Below are 25,294 nucleotides of genomic sequence, written 5' to 3' on the forward strand. Positions count from 1 at the left end.
AACAGACCACGTCTGCATTGCCCAACTCCATAGGAGTGGCATCTGTCCTCTCGGCCGACGGCTTATACCAAGCTGTCGCCGAGGCACTGTTGTAGGATTGCTCCTCAACTAAGGCAATTTGGATTGCCTCTTCCATCGTCGACGGCACCTTTCTAAAAAGGGCCTGTCGCGATGGGCCATGCCGTAGTCCGTTCATAAACGTGGGCACCTTAATGTGCTCCGGAATCGGACCTACGGTTATGGATGCGGACAGCGAGCGCATCTCTTGCACATACTCTTGCAGAGATCGCTTCGCCTGTCGCGCCCCAAAGAAGCGCGCCTGAAGCAACACTTCGTTGTTCGGCGGCTGGTACATGGCGCGAATCTTATCCTTAAAGATCGCCCATGAGGGGAACGCTTTTCTGTCCGCCATAAGCGCCGAGTAAGCCCACTCTGAGGCCTTACCGCGCAGATGCGACATAGCGTACGACACCATCCGGCTGTCGTCCTCGATGAGCTGGGCGACACCACATTGCTCCACGGCTAAAAGCCAGTGGACAATCGTGTGCGCCGCAGTTCCATCGAACTTGGGCGGGTCCATCCGAATGGGCCTCGGCTGATGCGGCCGGGCAGAGAGCATCTCAACAGTCCTGTTGAGAGCCTCGCTCCGAGCCTGCTCATGCCTCAGCTCATCCTGAGTCTGAGTGACGGACTCCGCCGCAGCATGGCTCTGTGCCTCGGACGCGGCCCTCCGCTGTCCGAGCACGAATGCCTCAAACTGCTCCAACTGAGCAACATGTTGCTCAGGAGGACTACCCAGGAGCCTGGCCAGGGCTTGTTCACCAAGTCCCTGCGCCATTAGCCCTGCCACCTCCCGATGATGTTCGGAGAGGTGGGGAAAATGAGCCCAATCAATATTGAGGCTCATCCTCACGTACACACGCAGAGATGCGGGTCGTGGAGAGGATTTCAAGTGCTACCAAGTGTAGGCGGGCACGTCATAATGCGGCCACGCTCTACTTAGGCACCCACCCTAGCACAGCGAGGAAGCGGTTTAACCTGCTTCTCTTGCGTGCAGTGAGGTAGTTGTGGTGGGCGCGTTAGCGACCTCACCCAACACACTAAGAACTCTGGTTAAGTGTCGTCACGGGAGCGGTAATCCGTCTCCTCGTGCGCACTTACCAAGTAGGAAGTAGTTTTCAGACTGATTTACATTTAATAGAATTAAATACAAATACCTATTTTTACCAATTAAAATGTCATCTCTATAGATAAAACTTAATATGTATTGCAAGCATATCTTTCTAGATATCTCGCGCAACGGATGACGCTGGGCGTCATCCCTCCTAATGTGAATGCACCCATGTGCATCACATACACAAGGGTTGGTCACACAGTAATCCACACCCGAGTGCTTGAGTCTAATTACTTCAATTAAGTAATTGACCATCCCCTTAAGTACACCAAGTGTACTTAACGGGGACTGTGTAACATTAGGGCAACTTTAGCCCGTTACACTAAGTCTCCGCTTTGGCCTTTAACTCGTGTGGTAAATGCACAAAAATATTAAAATTTAGAATGCTCCCAGCAAATTGTGTTGTGTATGTGATGCCACCGCAACTATCATACACACGCTGGTGATCTATTTATGAGCAAAAACATCTTAATTCAGCTTATGCTTTTTTTAAAAGACTATTTTGCCAGCGATTATAGGCGATCAATTAGGAGCAGTGGACACCGCCGTGGTCACCGCCGTGGGCAATATTTCAGAACGCTTACTTGGCAAGCTACAGCCTTTACTAAATCAGCTAGTTTTCAGCGCCTGTACCACAGGTAATATTGGCTGGAAAAACGTCGATCGACGTAGGCGTTATTAGCTGTAATTTTTGCATGCACCACACGTAAATGACGAAATTTACGCGCAATCGCTACATTAACTAGCACACTTTTTGTAATAGTGTTGGGGAGTCGGTTATTTGATTACGTACAGCTGTCGATTGGACGACAATTCCACTGCTAAAGCAAACATGGCATGTAGAGTATGCGCTATCTGTACGCGTAAGTAATGCGAAGTACGTTGCGGGTCAATTTAGCGCCATTTTCTCGACGCATGTGTCCTCCAATAGTTGCTCTTCTATGAGTAAGTAATTCCAGATCACGGATGACGAATAGACACTTGTGCGATTTTTGCGCGTCTTGTAATATGACATTCTGATAGGGAATAAAAGTTAGGGGAAAAGACAACTATCTGAAAGAATATCTGTTTTTCAAATGTCTGCATGAACGATCAGTTCAGCTTTCGTCATCAGAATTACAAGTAAGACATTAGAATGCGCTTCGCATTCGTCGTTTTTGTGACCGCAGCCGCAATTTGTGCAAGTTTGGAGACCATATCGGCTCAAAAGGATGCCGAACATGATACATTTTTGGCGGCAACTACAACAACTCGCTCCCTCAAAGAAGATAATGGTGCCGTCTCCAATTCGCGGCCTTTGCGCTTCGGTGTTGTCGGCTCTAACCAAAGTGAAAGTATGCCAGACGGAGTGGACCTTGGCGAAGACTCCTACATGGACACTGTGTATTTTAAGCTCTGGCGTTTGCATGACAAATTGCCTGGTGAGGTGTACAACGACTTATTCGGCACCATGGACCCAGCATCTGCTGCCCAGAACCCAGGCTATGGTAGGTATCTTCGATACGTACGATACTGCGAAAAGCATTAAAGCTTTCTATTCTGGCAAGGGAAAAAGTTGCTTTGTCATTGGCAATAAAAAATCATATGTGAATAATTTCAATACATTTCGTTTACGTAATTTTTTTTCTTCAGGAAGCGCAATTATAATATCACTAGGTCATTGTGAGCAGAGGCTGTGCTGTCATGTACTTATAAAGCCAATCCCAGCAACAATTCTGACGCAGGCGCTTTGCTGGACAGAGATAATTTAATGCCGTCGATGAATTCATTTCAGCATTGATTTCTCTCTCTTCTTGACGCTTTGTCTCTCCCAGCAATTTGAATTGCTAACCTGCTAACGCTCACTTCATAGACGTTTTATTGCGTAACGAAGCAAATCATAGCGCTTCAAGTGACGTTTATGACAAATTTAATGAGTAAAAATCTCAGAATTGAATCTAAAAATCAGATGCCTATTGAAAAGTGCCATGAACAATATAAAGCAAAATATACCCACATTGCATGATTTTACTAGCTGTTCTAGGCGTTCGGTCTTCTCCATATCTAGCATGATATTATGACTCAATTCGGAAATTCGGAAAGCTGGACCAGGCGTGGTGACTTGGTACCAACCGAGACAGCTTTGATGGAACTGGAAACATCTAATTTGCTTGTATCGTCTGTCTCACATATGACGAGTCATGACGCCGCTTATTTGACGCTTGCCGCCCGCCATGACCTGCTGCATACGCGGCAGCTTGTATAAAGTCTGAGCGACACTAAATGTCACCGCGAAGCAAACTAATCTACAGATGTCGAGAGTACTAGCTTTCGATAGCAACCCAGCTATTGCTTTCTCAAACCATCGCATTAATAAAGAAAACTAATTGTTATCTTTCAAAATTGCGTCGAATTTGAATTAGAGCTTGTCAATTACACAAGAACGTTTGGCTGGAACGCTAGAAGAATGTCGTATCAATAAATGTTTTGGAAAAGTGAAAAAATCATCTCGGTTGATGAGAAAATGATAAGTGTTTCATTTGATTCAGATTGCAAACACGTGACACAAGCACATGAAGCTTAAAACCGCCCGATGCTTCGCCAGACATTGCGCAGTAGCAAAGCTGTTGTGTTTGGCCGCTCTGGCTTCATTTCCTTATCTTCGCGTGACTATTCGACTTCAAAAGAATACGATTACATCATTGTTGGGGCTGGTTCTGCTGGTTGTGTGCTCGCCAATAGGCTAAGTGTCGACAATAGCAAAAATGTCCTATTGCTAGAGGCCGGGCCCAGTGATCGTGATCGCTGGGACTCTTTCCTCATGAAAATGCCAGCCGCTGTTCCTTTGAACCTCGCGAATGATAGATACAATTGGAATTATGCTACTGAGCCACAATAATTTCTGAATAACCGAGTATGAGGTATCCGGGTGGGCGTTCCTAGGCGGATCATCGTCTCTTAACGCCATGATTTACTGTAGAGGTCATGCAAAAGATTACGATGAGTGGCAGACAAAAGGGGCGGAAGGGTGGAGCTATGCGGACTGCTTGCCCTACTTTAAGCGGTCCGAAAACCACGAACTTGGTGCTGATGCCTACCGTGGTGGTAATGGTCCGCTCCACGTCGTAAGGAATACACAAAAAGATCAGCCACTGTTTCAAGCATTCCTTGACGCTGGCGTCGAAGCAGGATACCCATTCACAGATGATCTGAATGGGTATCAACAGGAAGGTTTCGGATGGCACGACTTGACTATCCACAATGGCCAACGATGGAGCACCTCCGCAGCTTATTTGCATCCAGTGCTACATCGCGCAAACTTGACTGTAATGACTGAAACGTATGTTAATAAAGTGCTGTTTAGTGGCGAAAAAGCAATTGGTGTTGAGATCGAAGATAGTCGAACCAAAGTCGTTTCAAACATATCAACGACCAATGAAGTGGTTCTTTCGGGAGGAGCCATTAACAGTCCTCAACTGCTTATGCTCTCAGGAATTGGCGATGGCGATCATTTAAAGCAACTTCAAGTGCCGATTGTCCATCACTTGCCAGCCGTCGGAAATCACATGGAAGATCATATTGGTGTTCATATGCAAATTGCGTGCAAACAGCCTCTGACTCTCTACCGTGCATCGAAACGATACCCGCGCAATCGGGTGCGTCTTCCCACTGCGAAGTCGGTGGCTTCATACGAACGTACGTCACTCGAGTTCGCTAAATGACGTTGATTGTAAAAGCTAACTTTTCATGCTGCCATCAGTGCTTCGGGAAAACACCAGCTAGACCTGCAGATTATATTCAGTCCTTGCGCTGTAGATCTAAGTTCTCAACTACGCGAAGACATTGGCCACGCGATGACTGGATACATTTTTCTGTTACGAGGCTCAAAGAATGGCACACTACGGCTACGCAGCGCCAATTCTCGTGATTATCCCCGCATAGATCCAAAGTACTTAGCTCAAGAAGAAAATCGAATTTCACTTCGAGAAAGCATCAAGCTCATGCGTGAAATCTTTGCGCAAAGTGCATTTGAAGACTTAAGAGGCAAGGGAATTTCTCCCAAAGATGCGGTAGAGTTAGACGACGAAATTGACGCATGGGTTCGTAAATATGCAGGACCTGCATATCACGTGGCGTGTACTGCGCGAATGGGAATTGACAAGAATTCGGTTGTTGACCTGCAGACTCGTGTCTACGGAATCGAAGGACTTCGTGTTGTCGACGCGTCCATTATGCCAAATATTGTGAGCGGCAATACAAACGCAGCTGTCATTATGATCGCAGAAAAAGCGGCTGATGTAATATTGGGGAAACCTGCGCTGCCGAAGATTAACGCTCCAGTGTAGTATTTTTTCCTATAAGCGGAATAATAAATATTATTTCCTATGAGAGGAAACTAATAAAGAAGTGCAAAATTATAATTTCTATAAATTTTGACTTAAATAGTTCCGATAATACCAAATTTGGTATTATTCTTGCAATAAGACATTAGCTCTATTGATTGGTTGATTAAAGTCTAAATCAACCCCGCCAATGGTTTCAAGACACGATGTGCGGTGCGCAAGGAGGCGCCATACTTAGTTAGATATTAGTTTAATGAGTTCAGAGTAAATAGAAGATCGTTGCGTAGAAAACTAATTATATTAATAAAAAATTACTTTTCCCTAATTCTAAATCCATTGAATTACCTTTTGGTTTAGCAGCGAGCCATCATATGGCCGCTCTTGCCGCACTTGTAGCAAACAACCGCTGCTTTGCTTAACCCCATAGGAGTGGCATCCAACCTATCGGCCGACAGCTTATACCGAGCTATCGCCAAAGCACTGTGTAACGGAGAACCTCTTACTAGTACTATTCAGTACTAGTTAACCTTACACTGAATACAGTTTAGGTAGGGTGCCTCGAAACTTCACGTACACAAGAGTACAGAGGAAAGTTTCTAGGTAGCTAAGGGTCTTTAGCTTGCCAGAGTCCCTGCTGGTCCTTAGACGCCCAGCAAGAGGACTCTTCGCTGTCGGTGTCCATTACTGTGGGTCAGATACCGGAACAGACATAGGTGCTCACGTTCATGAACGGATTGCGGTAGGGCCCATCGCGACAGGCCCTTTTAGAAAGGTGCCGTCGACGATAGAAGAGGCAATCCAAATTGCCTTAGTTGAGGAGCAATCCTTCAACAGTGCCTCGCGACAGCTTGATATGATTCGTCGGCCGATAGGCTGGATGCCACCCACTATGGAGTTGAGCAATGCAGACTGAATTTGCTACAAGTGCGGCAAGCGCGGCCATGTGATGGCCCACTGCTACGCCAGAGTCCCTGCTAGGGCTAAGACGGCCAGCAAGAGGACTCCCTCCCCGAAGGGTGATGACAAGATTTAGCGTGCAAGACGCATGGGTTCTGCATCGACCACTGAGGGTTCGGGAAATGCAGGATTGCAGTAGGGGTGGGATGCCCTACTGACGCGGACTCTGAAGCTACAATTAAGCTCAGAGTTATCGAACAAATGGGTAGCATAGTTCCTAAGGTGCCAAAAATCCGGACCTCAATGTCATGACTCTTCTCGTGGATTCGGGTGCATCACAGAATTTGTGAAATTCGCGGCTCTTGAACAGAGACTAGCGATGTATGAGTCGCTTGCCAGGATGGCTAGCGAGACGAGGCGACCGTTAGTTTAGGCACGCTCGTAAAGTCTGAGGGAGCTCAAGTTGAACTCGTCTTTAATTAGTGACTTCTTCAGTAGAGAGAAGTTCACGGTGCTAGGTATGGAGAGTCCGTATGATCTCATAGTAGGCATGCCACGGTTGGCAAGACACCAACCATGGATAGACTGGCCTACACGCACAGTTGCTAACTCAATGCAGGACACCGGAAAGAATAGGATCATGTGAAAGGCTTATGCAGCTGATGTCGTTTATAGCAAAGACGAGGGTGCTTCGACGGGATGTCAAACGTCACCATGTCCTGTCCAGCTAGGAGAGACTGGTGTAGTGAAAAGGACGATGACAAGTATTCATGCGCCCAATGGTCCTGCACAGAGCCGAGAGCCTGTGGCAGTAGATAGCAAGCTGACCCGAAGTCGAGCGTCGCAAGAACAAGCAAGAGCCTGCGTTATCCGAGAAAGCAACGGCACCGCTTTCAGTCAAAGGTCGTGGTGACTCAAAAACGAATACCCGACAAATAAGGACGATGTATGGCACGTAAAAACGAGTGACATTTGGATCAGTCCCGATAAAGAGGACGGGCTTTTGAATGATTTTCAAGGCCGTCGAAGACAAAATGGCGGAGGCATCCTCAGTCGAGTTGCTTCAGCACGTATTAAATCTGCCGAGGAGATAGTATCTCCCGGAGATGTCGTGGAATCTGTTACTTGCCGAACTTTAGAAAGGAAAGATCCACGAAGTAGTCGCACCGGTTCCAAAAGAGAAATTAGTTAACTGTTGCTCGCCGTCCACAATGGACGAGAGTCTCTTGGAAACAGACAAAAAGAAACGGTTCGCTACTCAAGGCTGGGATGCCTTGAGAGACAGTCCGTTCTTTGAGGTTCTGTGGAAACATCGCGATGTGTTCCCAGAAGAAGTGCCGAGCCGCCTACCAGCAGATAGGGGCATCGGGCACGAGATAGACCTCGAACCTGGCACCAAGTATTGTGTGACCAGGCAATGGCCGTTGCCGAAGGAACAAGTCGATTATATCGATGAGTTCTTCGACAAGCGAGCCAAGGCGGGACATGTGCGTGAGAGCAAGTCGCCTCACTGTTTCCGGCCTTCTATGTACGTAAGGCCACAGGTGGATGGCACGTGGTTTATGCTTATAATAAGCTGAACACGGCGACCATACTGGCGCAAACGCCAATCCCGCGGAAAGGTGTCTTGTTGAACTCCATAGGAAAGTCAACTACTTTTCGAGTTGGATTTGAAGGATGGCTACTATCAGGTACTCATGAGAGAAACCGTTGTAGCCAAAACATCTTTAAGCCAAGCGGTATGCTTTGGGAGAGGCTTGTGATGCCCCAGGGTTTGAAAAACGCACCGGCAACATTCAACCGAGTGGTGCCACATGATGCGTCAGCACCGTGCCTTCGCGCCCCATAACTTTGTTTTTGTGCATAGTAGAGCCGAGGACGGGCTGAGCACAATAGAGTTGCACAAGCGTCATTTAGACGCTGTGTTGCAGACTTTGCATGACGCCCTATTGTACGCCAACTTGCAAAAGTGCGTCATAGGGGTCCTTGAGATCCTTGTGCTGGGCTGCATCGTAGAGCGAAGGATATAACGCGCGCAACACGGATTTTTCAGCATCAAATTATCCAAAAGGTCCAGCCGGAGTTTCAGCATTTCGTAACCCTGCGGATTCTTCGAGCGAACATCGAGGAGATCCGAAGTCAGTCGCGAAACTTGACTTTCGAGATCCCCGATCTGTCGTTCAGCAGCGCGCAATGCCTGCGACTTATCGGAAGCAGGATAGACAACCACGAGGTGGGCGAAATCGCCACTCCTGTCGGGTGCCGCCTGCATTAGTGGATACTGGTGGGAATCAACGCTTCCTTGTTGGAATATTGGTTGTTTGCCACTTTGTGAAGCATAAGTTTTAGATACTCGTCCAGTGGAGTGGATACCCGAAGAGTTTTGACTCTTGGAACCCGGTTGACGCCCTGCGCGTCGACGTGCTAGGACTGATAACTGCCTATCAAAAGGAGCACATTTTCGGAGCCGCTCGCTACGTCCAAATGGACTAGCAGGAGTAGTGTGATGAGAAGAATCAGGGGATGCAGTACCGCCTTGATTGTTTCACATGCAAGCGAGCGAAGTTGATTCGCTGTGACCGTTATTTGTCACATCGCGATGTGGCTGAAAACAACGCAGTAATTCTACTTCGTATTTGTCGGTTGTTTCATTAGAACGCAACACGACCGGGCTCGAAGAAGCACGACCAAGTCATTTCCCCTGAACTTTCCATGAGCTGTAGATGCCGTAATAACTATCTGCGTCTATAATAGCGTGCGCTAGGAGCGACGGCACTCGTTCCATCTAAATAACGCCATTTGGATGGAGGTGGCATCAGTGGTATGCCACCAGTCAAATATCCGCGTTTGACACGGCTAAATTGTGACGCCCATCGGACACGTTCACGTGCCATCGGTGGAGCTGTAAGCTCAGGCTCTTTTGCGTCAGACCCCCCATTATGGATGATAGCCTGAACGACAGTTGTTGGGTGTTTACCCAACTGAGAAGCAGCTGTTCCTTTATGGGCAGTGCTTTCATGAATGGTCGCTGCGCTGGCTAGCGCAGCCGACGAGACAGTTGTCGTGTTGACGTTAGGCAGGTTCGCCTTCGCAAAATTTAGCGTCTCCATTTTAGGACTGCGAAGTATAACGCCCCCCCCTTAGCTTGCTGTGCTCATCACTACTATGAGGTGATGGCAGCGGTGTCGACTCATTATAGCTAAGAACGAGCGACGGATCTACATCTTCACTGCGCGAATGGGCAGGACCGTTCAGCCAAGGTAACAGCGAGACAGCAGTAGCAGTAGCTATTGGCGTGGTAGCTGAAGCCTTATGCGACGGCAGTGTTTAGCGCGGGGCTTGCGCTTCGCGCGTGGTTGTGTGGATGTCTTTGCAGACGACCCATCAGCTTTACCCCTTTTAGGTGGCATGTCAAGCGTCAATATTGACACCCGGGTAGCTGCACACAGGATAGGTTGAGTGGACTAAATCGGCGAGGCGTATGCGGATCGCTGTCCCTCTTTCCTCTCGTTGACGAGTTTAAGAACGTGAAATTCGCTCTTAGAGAGGAGGTGGTGTAACGGGCTTAATTTCCCTATGTTCAACGTCTTAATGGGATAGTCTATTACTTCATGTGAAGTACCTAGAAATGCCATTTGGGTGTGGGAGCACATAGTGACTCACCCTTGTGTATGTGATGCCCATAGGTGCATTCCCATGAAAAGGGATGACGACAAGTGTGACGGGGTGTCCCGTTACATAAGTATTATTTTCTATATGAGAAATTATAAATATTGTTTTCTATGAGAGTGAATAAATAAATAAAGAAAGAAGTACAACACTATTATCTTTATTAATAATTTGACTTAAAGAGTTCCAAGATTTCCAAATTGGGTATTATTAATGCAACTAGACATTAGCTCTATTCAGTGGTTGAATTAAGTCTAAAGCAACCCCGCCAATCGTTATAAGACACGATTGTGCGGTGCGCAAGGAGCGCCATACTTAGTTAATTGTCAATATATAATATTTTAAGTAGTAGATCGAAGATCGTAACGTAGAAAACAAAATAATTTAATACAGTTTTACTTTTCCCTAATTCTAATTCTATGAATTACCTTCGGTAGCAAGAGCCCCTTAGCTCCTTAAAAATATTCCTCTGTGTCCTTGTGTACGTGAAGTTTTGAGCTACCTAACCTACACTGTAATTCGTGTAAGGCTAACTAGTACTGATCAGTACCAGTCAAGGGTGCCCCGTTACGCCTGGTAGCACTTTGTAGTCCGTTCAACGACCTATGCACGTTCCATCCAACATGGACATGTTTGATGAAGAAGGACGGGGCTTTCCAGCCCATCAAGAAATTTATCACGCCACGCGTGAAAGGTTTACTCATTTGAGTGACCTTGAAATGGAGAGCGATCGAACGAATGAGTTCGGTCGTAGGCGGGCCAGCGCCAGCCGTTGGCGCCATGCTATACATTTGCGGAAGAGACGAAGAGCATGCGACCATAGCCGAGTTCATACAACACGAGCGCGACGCGACCCGAGAGAAAGTAGCCATGCTTCACCAGCAAGGCTCTTAACACGCGGAGGTGTTGAGAGAACAGGGTGCTCAACAATCGGAAATGTTGAGACAGCAGCATGTAAATGCTGCAAATGGACCGACCCTTCTGCGTCGACCCGAAAGCTTAAAGATCGAAACCTCTAAGTTAAGGCAGTCGAAAGTGACTCCCTTTTAAAATGGTTCGTCGAATCAGACGATGACATAGAAGTTCGTCGCATCATCACTGATGCGACGAAAGTGAAATTTGGTGTGTCCATCTAAGCCGGACGTGCCAAAGCTTGGGCCTTGGGGCTCACGCTTCACGACCCATTAGTCGTTGGATCGTATAAGGTCTTTAAGACCCGACTCATAGAAACATTTGAGCCACCACGTGCCGAATTCGCGGCTCGAGCCGAGCTCCTGGATTTGAAGCAGGCCAAGAGTGACATTCTCGCTTATGCTCACATTCACGATACCTGTTCAGTTGTATATTTAGTCATCAATGATGAACAAACACAGGTAACTGTGTTTGTAAAAGGTCTTGCAGACGGACCTGTAAAAACCAACCTATTCCTGCTAGAATTAGAGTCGCTCGACCAAGCGATTTCTATAGCGGAACAGGAGAACTTCAGCCTGAGACAGGCTTTAGTCCACTCGGGTGCGTGTCGTCTACCGAGGCGACAAGAAAACGGAGGTCCAGAACACATGAATCTGACGTATGAAGAGTTACAAACGGTTACAAACATGTAATCGTTGTCAAAAGATCGGCCACCACGACTATGAATGTAGTGCCTCACGGCCAGTGCCTCACAGCGAAAAACAACAACCTCTCGCTAGGAATAGCGGAGGACGTGGATCCGACGCCGTTGCGATTTTGCAACGGCGAGGCGGATCGTCAAAAATGGTCGGGGTCAGTACGTATGGAGCGCCCTACTGATCCAGCAACGTCAAAATAATTTGCAGGCTTTTTGACGAATGTTGCGCCTCACACACAAACATTGTGTGTAACTGCCCAGGGGATGAGATTAACCTCAGCACCCTGAAAATAAAAAGTCAAATAAGTTGCCACTTATGTCCCTAGTCGACTGTAGGGCGTCGAATTATTTTATTTGACGCCAATCGCTAGAAGATCGCAGACTTAAACTTATTGAGCGCGATATCCCTCTAACGAGGACTAAAGTGTGCCTAACAACAGGCGCATCTGTAACGGTAAAGAAACGTTTAGTTGGTATCCAATACACGTCAAAGAATAAACGATGATGATTTCATCGTTCTAGATCTGGATGACAAATTTGTTGTCATCCTTGGCTTACCATGGCTCAGAAAGTACGAGCCGTGTATAAACTGGCAGCATCAAGCCGTGGCGATGTCTGTCTCTCGTTCATTAGAGGATCATCTAATGAGAGCGATGGCCTCACTTGTGGGTCGGTCGTTTGCATGACTGCACAAGACCTCAGCGTGAATACCCAACACATTGTGAAGTTAGATCCCGACGGCTGTGCACAAGCACAGGCAGCGTCGAAGGTCCGCCATTGTGACGTGGAACGTGAACATAATTACTGACGGCTGTTTACAAGCACAGGCAGCGTCGAAGTTCGACCACTCGAATAAGTTGAGTGGTACGAAACAAGGATGCTTGCTTAAAAGCAACATCCAAGAAAGTTTAAAGCTCCAGTCTATAAGAGACAGTGCGGAAGACCTAAATCGACTGGAGCGTCGATCGCAGAGGATCTCGCTGTGGCAGCGCAACCACAGCTAGAGGCAGTTGAAGAGGATACTCCCAGAAGAAATTCTGTGGGAATAAGTCCCCGGAAACCTGAGGTCAAGGGTTCCCAGGTACCTGGATCAAGTGTAGGCGCTTTTACACTTGATCTAATAGCGCCTCCGAAGTTAACTTCGAAGATAACGCCATTGCCAACGCTTAAACCGTTTCGGTTCAAGCGTGATCTTCGTAGTGAAAATTCAAGCAAATCTGCGTACTCGCACCAATGACAACTACGTGGCCAATATTTGGTCGGCAATAGTATTTTTTGAGAACGAACGGGTTCTCAGCTGCTCATCGATGGACGAAAGTGTCCTCGATGAGAAGACACGGATGGAACGTTTTACGTTTCAATCTTGGGAGTCTTTGAAGACAATTTTTCTATATTAGGATTTGATCGAACATAAGGATGTCTTCCCTGAATCAGTACCGTGCGAGTTGCCTAATGATAAAGGCACTCGACACGAAATCGACCTAATTCCAGGTTCGAAGTACTGCGTCATAAAACAATGGACATTGCCTCGAGATTAAGTATTAGCGATCGACAAGTTCTTTGGCAGTTGCTTCGTAGCGGGCCGTGTGAGGGAGTCCACCTTCCCACATAGCTCTCCGACCTTCTGTGTGCGTACAGAAAAAGGAGAATGGCAGATTGTGCATGCATTCAAAAAACTAAACGCTGTAACGGCACCGGCTCAAACGGCAATACCACGAAATGACGTAATCATTGATGGTATGTCAAAGAGTACTGATGGATGGATCCTATCAGACCCTTATGCGTGAACAAGATATCCCGTTCACAGTAGTAAGCACCCCAAGCGGTATGCTATGGGAGTGGCTAGTCATGCCACATGGACTTATTAATGCCCTTGCGAGTTTAACAGATGTGTAACCAATGTGTTGAGATTGGTGCGGGATTTTTGCACCGAGCTATTTTGATGACGTCATTGTTCATAGCAGAGCCATGAACGGAAAGTCGGATGTTGAAGTACATCGTACCCATGTCCGAAAGGTTCTTACACTTATGCGTAAGCACAAGTTTTATGCAAATCTCAAGAAGTGTATATTCGCTGCAAGCAAAATGCCTCTTCGCGGGTGCTTCGTGGGTAAACACGGTGTTCACCCGGATCCGGAAGAGATTAAGGCGACCACCAATTGGTCTGTGCCAGTCGATGTAAAGGGACTTCGAAAGTTTCTCGGCTTGGCGGCGTACATGCACAAGTACTCACGCAATTATGCCGAAATGACAGTACATATTTCTTCTTTGCTGAAGAAAAATGTAACGTGGTCATGGAACGCTGATTGTCAGCGTTTCTTTGAGGGTATCAAGCAAAGCTTAATGCGATCGCCAGTCCTGGCAATTGCTGACCAAGACCGACCTTCTCATGTGGTCTGTGAAGCCAGTGATTTTGCAATCGGCTGTGTGTGCAGGTTGCGACTGATTAACTTGCGAACGAGAGGACACATCAGTCCATTCAAAACGAGCTGGTGACAGCTCGTCAAAGCACATCTTCTATTGAGGAAAGAGTGGATCGTTTGGTTCATGAGAGCCAGACTTTGCCCCAAGACAATCAGGTTTTGCTCGGCACCATCAGGCTTTAACGGATGCCCTTGACCGTTCCGGTGTAATCCCAAACCGGTAGAAGCCTCGTATGGATGGTACGGACGGAGAAGCCCAACATAAAACGTAGGACGCGTACGCATTCTACGGGGCAACTCGATCGTGTACGCATTGCCTTGGCGGTGCAGTACACGAAACGGGCCGATATACCTGGGCAGTAATGTATTACTGCCCACATTCGTCACTACATGTTTTGGTAGGTTAAACGTAGACAGTAGGACTAGGTTATTCACATTAGATGAAAGTATGTTTGCTTTTCCATTTTTATCAGCGTTACGTTTCTGTCGGTCCACTGCATCAGTGATGGAATTCTGTACGAAACGGACCACTGCTTCTCTAGCCAACTGGAAATCACCTGCTGACTCGTTTAACTTTTGTTTTCAGTGCGACCGGCTCGCATTGCGGAGATATCAATCTCTTCATTATTGAGAGTATTATCGTTCTCATTACTATTATGTTTATGATGCTGAGTCTTTCAGCATCGTTGTCAAAGTCAGTAATAGCATCGCTGTTATTACTGAGTGTCCACTTCAAGGTTAATTAAATTAGCCCCCCCCTATAGATAAGAGTACTCTCAAACAGGGTAGATTTATGTGAGTGGCGTAAGCCATTCACGAAAAACGGTGTATGCATTGTAGAAGCATGCACTGAATTGGTGATGGCAAATTTTATCATCGGCAAGAGCTTGCTCCAACTCTTAAAAGAATGGACGTATCCGCAAAGTATCTTTTCAAGAATACGGATTGCACGCTCCGTCTGACCAGCTGTTTCAGGATGATCAGAAGTTGACATTTTTAACTGTGTTCTAAGTGATTTGACCACTGTTTGCCAAAATTCCGCCGTGAAATCAGAGTCTCGACCTGAGACCAGCTCACGGGGTAACCCATGGAGCAAAATACCGTGTCAATAAAGACACGAGCACAGCCTTTGGCTGTGGTCGACTCCGGGACGGCAGGAAGATAAACCATCTTGCTAAACGGTCAACAAATACCATTTTCCTTGTGGTTGTCTTCAGGGAATTCGAAGACGGGATCCAAAGATACGGCCTGCCAACACTCTGCCGGAACAGGCAGAAGCTGTAACGGAGCACGAGATGAAGCACTGGCTTCACCTGTTGACAACTTCGCAAGCACGTATTTACTTGCGGACGAAATCTTACTGGCGTGGCCAGTAGAAGTCGCAACTTATCGTGAGATAAGTCTTCCCACGTCCACGATGAACTCATTATTGGTGCGTCGTGGCACTCATACATGATGTGTTAACACAAATCATTATGGGTGGGGATGACGACACGAGGTGTGTCGCCAGCCATGACTGTGTAATACAGTAACCCAATGCGTGTTGTGTTTCAATCTGTTGAGGATCTATACAATTTCGACAACCCTTTTAAGGATTGTTTGGATGGACTCTAAGGTATTTCATTACCCTTTAAAAGCCTTATCTTCATGATAACCTCTTCTAACGTCGTCGAGTGATGTTGACGACGGACACTTATTGTTGCAGCAGTAGTTTTATGGTCACTATTGATTGTTGGAACAGGCCTTTTAATCACTGTTGATTTGCGCAGCCGGCTCGAAATCGGGTCGGCGTAAAAACGCATCAGCAACGACACTAAGCCGTCCTGGTTTATATTCGACGGAGAAATTATACTCCGCGAAGAAGGATAGCCACCTCGCCATTCGTTGCGAAGGGTGTGGGATGTATACGGCCGTGCGTAATGACGCAAGGTCCGCATATACGATGAACGATCTATCTCCGAGGAGATAGGCCCTAAATTTAGCCAATGCATATTTCATGGCAAGGAGTTCCTTGTCATGCACTGGGTAATTGCATCAGCTGGTTGCAGCTGACGCGATTGGTCACAGATGACGCGCTCTGCGCCGCCTGTGTCCAATTGCACTAAGGTGCAGCCGATTGCAAACTCGCTGGCGTCACATAACACATGAAATGGTATGTCTTGGTCCGCAATCGCCAGGATTGGCGATCGCATTAAGCTTTGCTTGATACCCTCAAAGAAACGCTGACAATCAGCGTTCCATGACCACTTTACATTTTTCTTCAGCAAAGAAGAAATATGTACTGTCATTTCGGCATAATTGCGTGAGTACTTGTGCATGTACGCCGCCAAGCCGAGAAACTTTCGAAGTCCCTTTACATCGACTGGCACAGACCAATTGGTGGTCGCCTTAATCTCTTCCGGATCCGGGTGAACACCGTGTTTACCCACGAAGCACCCGCGAAGAGGCATTTTGCTTGCAGCGAATATACACTTCTTGAGATTTGCATAAAACTTGTGCTTACGCATAAGTGTAAGAACCTTTCGGACATGGGTACGATGTACTTCAACATCCGACTTTCCGTTCATGGCTCTGCTATGAACAATGACGTCATCAAAATAGCTCGGTGCAAAAATCCCGCACCAATCTCAACACATTGGTTACACATCTGTTAAACTCGCGAGGGCATTAATAAGTCCATGTGGCATGACTAGCCACTCCCATAGCATACCGCTTGGGGTGCTTACTACTGTGAACGGGATATCTTGTTCACGCATAAGGGTCTGATAGGATCCATCCATCAGTACTCTTTGACATACCATCAATGATTACGTCATTTCGTGGTATTGCCGTTTGAGCCGGTGCCGTTACAGCGTTTAGTTTTTTGAATGCATGCACAATCTGCCATTCTCCTTTTTCTGTACGCACACAGAAGGTCGGAGAGCTATGTGGGAAGGTGGACTCCCTCACACGGCCCGCTACGAAGCAACTGCCAAAGAACTTGTCGATCGCTAATACTTAATCTCGAGGCAATGTCCATTGTTTTATGACGCAGTACTTCGAACCTGGAATTAGGTCGATTTTGTGTCGAGTGCCTTTATCATTAGGCAACTCGCACGGTACTGATTCAGGGAAGACATCCCTATGTTCGATCAAATCCTAATATAGAAAAATTGTCTTCAAAGACTCCCAAGATTGAAACGTAAAATGTTCCATCCGTGTCTTCTCATCGAGGACACTTTCGTCCATCGATGAGCAGCTGAGAACCCGTTCGTTCTCAGAAAATACTATTGCCGACCAAATATTGGCCACGTAGTTGTCATTGGTGCGAGTACGCGGATTTGCTTGAATTTTCACTACGAAGATCACGCTTGAACCGAAACGGTTTAAGCGTTGGCAATGGCGTTATCTTCGAAGTTAACTTCGGAGGCGCTATTAGATCAAGTGTAAAAGCGCCTACACTTGATCCAGGTACCTGGGAACCCTTGACCTCAGGTTTCCGGGGACTTATTCCCACAGAATTTCTTCTGGGAGTATCCTCTTCAACTGCCTCTAGCTGTGGTTGCGCTACCACAGCGAGATCCTCTACGATCGACGCTCCAGTCGATTTAGGTCTTCCGCACTGTCTCTTATATACTGGAGCTTTAAACTTTCTTGGATGTTGCTTTTAAGCAAGCATCCTTGTTTCGTACCACTCAACTTATTCGAGTGGTCGAACTTCGACGCTGCCTGTGCTTGTAAACAGCCGTCAGTAATTATGTTCACGTTCCACGTCACAATGGCGGACCTTCGACGCTGCCTGTGCTTGTGCACAGCCGTCGGGATCTAACTTCACAATGTGTTGGGTATTCACGCTGAGGTCTTGTGCAGTCATGCAAACGACCGACCCACAAGTGAGGCCATCGCTCTCATTAGATGATCCTCTAATGAACGAGAGACAGACATCGTCACGGCTTGATGCTGCCAGTTTATACACGGCTCGTACTTTCTGAGCCATGGTAAGCCAAGGATGACAACAAATTTGTCATCCAGATCTAGAACGATGAAATCATCATCGTTTATTCTTTGACGTGTATTGGATACCAACTAAACGTTTCTTTACCGTTACAGATGCGCCTGTTGTTAGGCACACTTTAGTCCTCGTTAGAGGGATATCGCGCTCAATAAGTTTAAGTCTGCGATCTTCTAGCGATTGGCGTCAAATAAAATAATTCGACGCCCTACAGTCGACTAGGGACATAAGTGGCAACTTATTTGACTTTTTATTTTCAGGGTGCTGAGGTTAATCTCATCCCCTGGGCAGTTACACACAATGTTTGTGTGTGAGGCGCAACATTCGTCAAAAAGCCTGCAAATTCTTTTGACGTTGCTGGATCAGTAGGGCGCTCCATACGTACTGACCCCGACCATTTTTGACGATCCGCCTCGCCGTTGCAAAATCGCAACGGCGTCGGATCCACGTCTTCCGCTATTCCTAGCGAGAGGTTGTTGTTTTTCGCTGTGAGGCGCTGGCCCTGAGGCACTACATTCATAGTCGTGGTGGCCGGTCTTTTGACAACGATTACATTTTTGTAACCGTTTGTAACTGCCAGATACAAATCTGGCGGCCAAAATCTATTTTAAATTAGCTAGGGTAAGGTTTTTACATTAAAATAATTAAATGAAGTGCAGTTTCTCTTCTGATCTTAAAGCGTTAAGTGCCTTTTTAAGGCTTGCGCATTAATCTGTAAAGGATAGAAGCCTTTCTAAGGTATATCCTCTTGGGCACTAGTTGCCACTTGGTAGTACGAACCCCTGAATCCCTTGAACTAGAATTTATTATGCTATGATAGCTTGTACGACTCCCTGAGTTGTTAAACCCCTTTAGTTCAATAGAACTAAGTGACTCTCTGAGTCTGAAAGTCTTCCGCTGACTTTAGGAGCGAGGTAGCTCCGCTACAGAGTAGCCGGTTTGACCGTCTTCTCTCAAGTGCAGTGAGGTGGCGTCCCGTTACATAGGGAGGAATAATAAATATTATTTCCTATGAGAGTGAATAAATAAATAAAGAAAGAAGTACAACACTATTATCTTTATTAATTATCTGACTTAAAGAGTTCCAAGATTTCCAAATTGGGTATTATTAATGCAACAAGACATTAGCTCTATTCAGTGGTTGAATTAAGTCTAAAGCAACCCCGCCAATCGTTATAAGACACGATTGTGCGGTGCGCAAGGAGCGCCATACTTAGTTAATTGTCAATATATAATATTTTAAGTAGTAGATCGAAGATCGTAACGTAGAAAACAAAATAATTTAATACAGTTTTACTTTTGCCTAATTATAATCCTATGAATTACCTTCGGTAGCCCCTTAGCTCCTTAAAAATATTCCTCTGTGTCCTTGTGTACGTGAAGTTTCGAGCTACCTAACCTACACTGTAATTCGTGTAAGGCTAACTAGTACTGATCAGTACCAGTGAAGGGTGCCCCGTTACGCCTGGTAGCACTTTATAGTCCGTTTAACGACCTATGCACGTTCCACCCAACATGGACACGTTGGATGAAGAAGGACGAGGCTTTCCAGCCCATCAAGAAGATTATCACGCCACGCGTGAAAGGTTTACTCATTTGAGTGACCTTGAAATGGGGAGCGATCGAACGAATGAGTTCGGTCGCAGGCGGGCCAGCGCCAGCCGTTGGCGCCATGCTATACATTTGCGGAAGAGACGAACAGCATGCGACCATAGCCGAGTTCATACAACACGAGCGCGACGCGACCCGAGAGAAAGTAGCCTTGCTTCACCAGCAAGGCTCTTAACACGCGGAGGTGTTGAGAGAACAGGGTGCTCAACAATCGGAAATGTTGAGACAGCAGCATGTAAATGCTGCAAATGGACCGACCCTTCTGCGTCGACCCGAAAGCTTAAAGATCGAAACCTCTAAGTTTAAGGCAGTCGAAAGTGACTCCCTTTTAAAATGGTTCGTCGAATCAGACGATGACATAGAAGTTCGTCGCATCATCACTGATGCGACAAAAGTGAAATTTGGTGTGTCCATCTAAGCCGGACGTGCCAAAGCTTGGGCCTTAGGGCTCACACTTCACGACCCATTAGTCGTTGGATCGTATAAGGTCTTTAAGACCCGACTCATAGAAACATTTGAGCCACCACGTGCCGAATTCACGGCTCGAGCGCGACATAATTTGCTACCCATAATAAATGGGAATTTAAGTAACTAGCTATTTTTAAATTAAATAAAAGGGTATTTTACCCATGAAGTAAATGTACCACAACAACGGTTCTCCAACCGATGTGTGCCCCATTACATCCTCACTTTGTTTTAAGGTGTGCTTAAATAGAGCGTGGCTGCTATTGAAGCGCCCGCCTTCAAACGTTGTGGCACAGCTAAGTAATAGTGATTCGCACCGAGGGGATTAATCAGACTTCCTGTGCAGTTGCAAGAAACTAAACTGACTGTTATTCAAGGTTTCCTGACTCAATATGATTGCCTAATTTTAACCGCTAACAAAATCGGTAAATACGTACCGAATAATTAATTATCAATTCGAGAATGATGTTAATATGTTTGTATAAAGGAGTCAATCTCCTTGATCGAGACTACGTGCAATAAAATTTTAGCTAGTAAGTAGCCCAAAAACGGTAATTTGCAAGCTTTAATCAGTACCAAAGCCCTCTCAAGGGTCTCGCACATTGTGTCGCATCTAGCTTTTTATCAACAGTAGCGCCGTTTATGACTAATCCATATTAGCTTTGAATTGTACGGATCAACTGGAATCCAATGGTTCTGACAGTCGCGCGGTGTAGAAGAGCTTTTGACAGCCTCTGAATTTGGTACATAACACTTTCTTGAGGCTTGAATATTTGATTTGCTTGGCACTATGGTAGTAACGCAATCTTCTACAACTCGGGCCAACAGCTCTTTCACAATTCCAATTACTTCGAAGTCAATCGCTTCAGTCTTAATCGTCGCATGTCCTTTGCAGTCGATAACATTTTGGTCTCTTTTCTCAACAGGTTTCTCGACGTCGCTTTTGTCTTGTGGATTAACAACGACCGATATTTTTGAAAGGATTTTGGACCGGTTTTCGGATGGGAAATTACCGACGCTCACAGCATGCTTGACTGTGCCACAGTCATCATCAATTTCTAGCGAAAGTGCTTCATTAGTTACAATCACATCATGTTCAATGGTTTTAGTCTCGAATGTCGCATTGGCTACCGTACTGCTACATTCGGGGCTTGTCTTTTCGGCAATTCTTTCGATGTCAATTCTGTCTATTAATTCAGGCACGACAGCTGTCTTTGATAACAAATCATCAGGACTTTCAGCGCCCTCTTTACCCCCGCCACTTATGCTGTCACCACAACTAGCAGAATCGCCAATAGATATTGAATCTGGTTCAGCAGTAGCAATTCGGGGCAAGATGTCTTGATTGTGTGCGATTTCATCCATTACTAAGTTTTCATCTTCTTTTAGCGCTTCAGATGATTTTTCTTCCAGTTCGCTCTCACTTTTCATCTCTGAATCAGATATTGGAGCCTCAACCTTAGACATAGCGATACGAGAGCACGTCGCGGCTGGTCGATGCAGCTTCACTATCTTATAATTGGTCGGGTCACGGCGAAAGCCAGACCGCTCGAAGAAGCGTGCTTGAGTATATGGTCTGACCTGACAAGTTTTTTTACCATGACCTCGGCGCTTCATTTTGGTTTTAGGGCTTAGTCTACCCGGACTAGTCATTCCACTGTGACTATGTGTCCTTATCGCAATATAAGACACTCTGGTATTCGGACTCTGCATTCGTACATGCTCCGATTTTTTCTTTGGCTCCAGTGCCTGTTCCAACGCCGAGAGCCACGCATTGAATGTAACATTATCAGGTGCTTGAAATACTCGTCGCTTTTTGCCGTGGCGGACTGTGAAACGGTGCCGAGCGATACTTTTCTCAGTTGGCGGCTCTAGTTGTGAGGGATTTTGTAAGAGAAACCGTTCACAACCTCCAAAGAGTTTCGGGCGTGTGATAGCAAACACAGGAGCCTCTGATTCCGATTGTTCCATAAGCCGGAGGTCGGCTTTGTGCCTGCAAAATTTGTTCATTAAAGCACCAGTACAAGTAAGAAACTGAGGTGGAATTTAATACAATATGGCTCTTTACTTACCAAAATATCTTAAAAGCTTTGGTAAGCATCGAAGAGTCAAGTGTGGTCATGGTGCTTCGTTTCAATTTTTCAGGAGGTTGACAAGGTGATGGTAAATCTAAAAGTACATTGATTAGACGACTAATAATACAGTCTAGCGCGCCTCAAAATAAACATGCAGAGCTGAGAAAATGAAACGAAAATTGTCAAAGTACATGTATCCAGATCATTCAATCTTTTCTTTATTTTTAAGTCTAGCATGAAATTTGTGCTCATTTGTTTGTCATGAGGGGTGACCGTATGGGAGATCGTACGGGCGATGAGGGACCATCCTCATCGTCGAATCCTCTGATCTTCATCACTCGGCGACCCACGCTTCTTAGGTCAGCTGTCTTTCACTTAGCGGCCCGCCTTGCCACAGTTTAGCCCGATCTTCTGTGCGATCGTCGATCACCTCCATACCCATAAGGGACTGCATCTTTACTTTATAAGTTAATTTTTCGACAAATACATTCAAGGCTGAAGCAACGGGCGATCGTTACATGTCCAAATGACGGGCATTTCACTCAAGATATTCACTGTACTTGATTAGCCATCCGTTGATGGCGTAAAGTGGACTGTGCGCATGCGTAATGTAAGTCACCAATTTCTCTAAACGGACCGTGATCCGTTAAGCGTTTCGTCAAGGGTGGCAGAACGGTAGCTTCGTATCGGCTACGGTTAATCGAATGTCACGGGATGTTGACACTTGATGTAGTAATATATAAATTTTCGCGTTTCGGAGGTGCCTTTGTGGAACAGCAGCTGCTAGATGGTGTTTTTGTGTTGTAAATCTTTGTGCAAATGTAGAAGAGGTGCTACATCTTGTCGTTCTATTGTACCGCGACGCGCTTCTTCCGCAAAGCCCATACGGCTGCCAGATGCCCGGCTTCAACACAACTGACTTGACCTATCTATCTGCCCTTTGTAATGGCGATTTCGAACGTTACCCTCCCCGCATTGCACTCTTAATCTGCTCGAGTAGAAGACACGAAGACACGCGCATAACGTTCGTTCAAATGCGCCGCTGGTTTCTAGGAGCGGCGGTAATTGCTCTTGCCATAAGCGCCACAGACGCGCTTGAGAATTGCACGAGCGACGTGTTAGTCAAGGCCTACAAAGGTCTAAATGTGAACCAGCAGCTTGTGTCCTGTATGACGCAAAACAACTTTGGTGCCGCGCTCGACGGCTCTGTGGACCTCTCGATTATGAGCCCGTCGTCAGCTCCTGATCATATCAAGGCCATTTGCGCAGCGGATTCGTGTACGACGATTCTATCGGCGCTCGCAAGTAGCCCGAATTTTGAGCTGACTAACTGCATTGTTGGCAACAATGTCGTTCTTAAGACGGAGGTTTCGAACCTCCAGGAGACGTGTTTGGCGCTCTCGTCGCCTGCATCGGACCCCAGTTCACCAACCGCGGTAACGTCGTTAAGCAAGCCGGCTACGACAACCAGTACTCCACCTAACGGAGCTTTAACTGACGCACCAACCGCTACTGCGCCTACTCTTCCTACTGAAAGCGTTGCTATCACGGATGCTCAAACTGATGCGGCTTCAAGTGATGGACCCGAGGTTCTAACTGTTGCCCCTCCCACTGTTCAGGCTCCAACCCCAGTAACCGAGGCTCCAACCCCAGTAACCGAGGCTCCAACCCCAGTAACCGAGGCTCCAACCCCAGTAACCGAGGCTCCAACCAAGTCACAGCTAACCAGTACCGAGCTCCAATCCCAGTTACCAAGGCTCCAACTGTTCCCTCAGTAACCGAGGCTCCAATCCCAGTAGCCGAGGCTCCAATTGTTGCCTCAGTACCCGCAGTACCCGAGACTATAGCCCCCGCAAATGTGGCTCCAACTATTGCCCCTGCTACCCCAGCGCCAACTGATGCACCTGCTACTGCTGCTCCGACCTTTTTACCATCTGATGACACAATGCAGATGGAGCTGACGTCAATTGAACCACTGGGAACAATGGCACACGTCCAACAGACGGACTTTTCGACGCTGGATTCGGATAAAGGCTTTGTATCTGGTGTGTTTCCAAGCAAGTACTGCTAGTTATCGTGACAATATTTCGGCATGCTCTTCGGTAGCTAACCTTCGCAGTATCAATTTCTTTTACTTTATCTGAAGCGTCTCTTTGTTTTATTACTGTCTGTATTAGCTGTCTGAGGCATAAGTATAAGCTTTATTTTTTGTCAAAACTGCACAACTGCTTGAATCTTATTAGAAAATACTCGGAAATTTTCTGGTAGTGTATTTTCTCGAAGTAGTTAGTAATTAAAATTAGACAATTATATCAGATAGACAAAAAAACTGATTCACTGCAGTCGGCTAATTTTCTGAGTCAGCTTACTGCATAGGAAGTCTAATAGGATAGCGATATGATGTAATGGGCTAAATTTGCCCTTATGTTACACAGTCCCCGTTAAGGACACTTGGTGTACTTAAGGGGATGGTCAATTACTAAATTATAGTAATTAGACCCAACACTCGGGTGTGGTGCACATTTGTGACCAACCCTAGTGTATGTGATGCACATGGGTGCATTCACATAAGGAGGGATGACGCCCAGCGTCATCCGTTACGCGACGTATCTAGAACGATACGCTCGCAATACATATTAAGTGTTATCTATAGAGATGACATTTTAATTGGTAAAAATAGATATTTATATTTAATACGATTAAATATAAACCAGTCTGAAAACTACTTCCTACTTGATAAGTGCGCACGAGGAGCCGGATTACCGCTCCCGTGACGACTCTTAATCTAAGTACTTAGTGTGTTGTGTGAGGTCGCTAACGCGCCCACCACAACTACCTCACTGCACGCAAGAGAAGCAGGTTAAACCGCTTCCTCGCTGTGCTAGGGTGTGTGTCTAAGTAGAGCGTGGCCGCATTACGACGTGCCCGCCTACACTTGGTAGCACTTGAAATCCTTCCCACGACCCGCATCTCTGCGTGTGTACGTGAGGATGAGCCTCAATATTGATTGGGCTCATTTTCCCCACCTCTCCGAACATCATCGGGAGGTGGCAGGGCT

The 25,294-nt window shown here is 46.4% G+C and overlaps 6 protein-coding genes across 6 annotated transcripts; 5 read left to right on the forward strand and 1 right to left on the reverse strand.

Moving 5' to 3' along the window:
* Window positions 1–2,309: 2,309 nt before the first annotated feature.
* On the forward strand, window positions 2,310–2,702 carry CCR75_003745 (uncharacterized protein; the record flags this gene model as incomplete). The annotated part of the gene is made up of 1 exon (XM_067961838.1): window positions 2,310–2,702. One exon carries the CDS (start codon window positions 2,310–2,312, stop codon window positions 2,700–2,702), a length of 393 nt encoding a protein of 130 aa, XP_067817994.1.
* A 528-nt stretch (window positions 2,703–3,230) lies between these two features.
* On the forward strand, window positions 3,231–3,419 carry CCR75_003746 (uncharacterized protein; the record flags this gene model as incomplete). Its single annotated transcript, XM_067961839.1, has 1 exon — window positions 3,231–3,419. One exon carries the CDS (start codon window positions 3,231–3,233, stop codon window positions 3,417–3,419), a length of 189 nt encoding a protein of 62 aa, XP_067818007.1.
* Window positions 3,420–3,746: 327 nt separating this feature from the next.
* On the forward strand, window positions 3,747–4,052 carry CCR75_003747 (uncharacterized protein; the record flags this gene model as incomplete). The annotated part of the gene is made up of 1 exon (XM_067961840.1): window positions 3,747–4,052. One exon carries the CDS (start codon window positions 3,747–3,749, stop codon window positions 4,050–4,052), a length of 306 nt encoding a protein of 101 aa, XP_067817996.1.
* A 67-nt stretch (window positions 4,053–4,119) lies between these two features.
* CCR75_003748 (uncharacterized protein) lies at window positions 4,120–5,401 on the forward strand (the record flags this gene model as incomplete). Its single annotated transcript, XM_067961841.1, is given in 3 exon segments — window positions 4,120–4,849; window positions 4,970–5,253; window positions 5,270–5,401. The coding sequence occupies 3 exon segments, from the start codon at window positions 4,120–4,122 to the stop codon at window positions 5,399–5,401; spliced, it is 1,146 nt and encodes a 381-aa protein (XP_067818223.1).
* Window positions 5,402–20,785: 15,384 nt separating this feature from the next.
* CCR75_003749 (uncharacterized protein) lies at window positions 20,786–22,132 on the reverse strand (the record flags this gene model as incomplete). The annotated part of the gene is made up of 1 exon (XM_067961842.1): window positions 20,786–22,132. One exon carries the CDS (start codon window positions 22,130–22,132, stop codon window positions 20,786–20,788), a length of 1,347 nt encoding a protein of 448 aa, XP_067818008.1.
* Window positions 22,133–23,270: 1,138 nt separating this feature from the next.
* On the forward strand, window positions 23,271–24,307 carry CCR75_003750 (uncharacterized protein; the record flags this gene model as incomplete). The annotated part of the gene is made up of 2 exons (XM_067961843.1): window positions 23,271–23,964; window positions 23,985–24,307. The coding sequence occupies 2 exons, from the start codon at window positions 23,271–23,273 to the stop codon at window positions 24,305–24,307; spliced, it is 1,017 nt and encodes a 338-aa protein (XP_067818381.1).
* Window positions 24,308–25,294: the final 987 nt, after the last annotated feature.

This window comes from Bremia lactucae, linkage group LG6 (genome assembly GCF_004359215.1).
Source record: "Bremia lactucae strain SF5 linkage group LG6, whole genome shotgun sequence".
NCBI lineage: Eukaryota > Oomycota > Peronosporomycetes > Peronosporales > Peronosporaceae > Bremia > Bremia lactucae.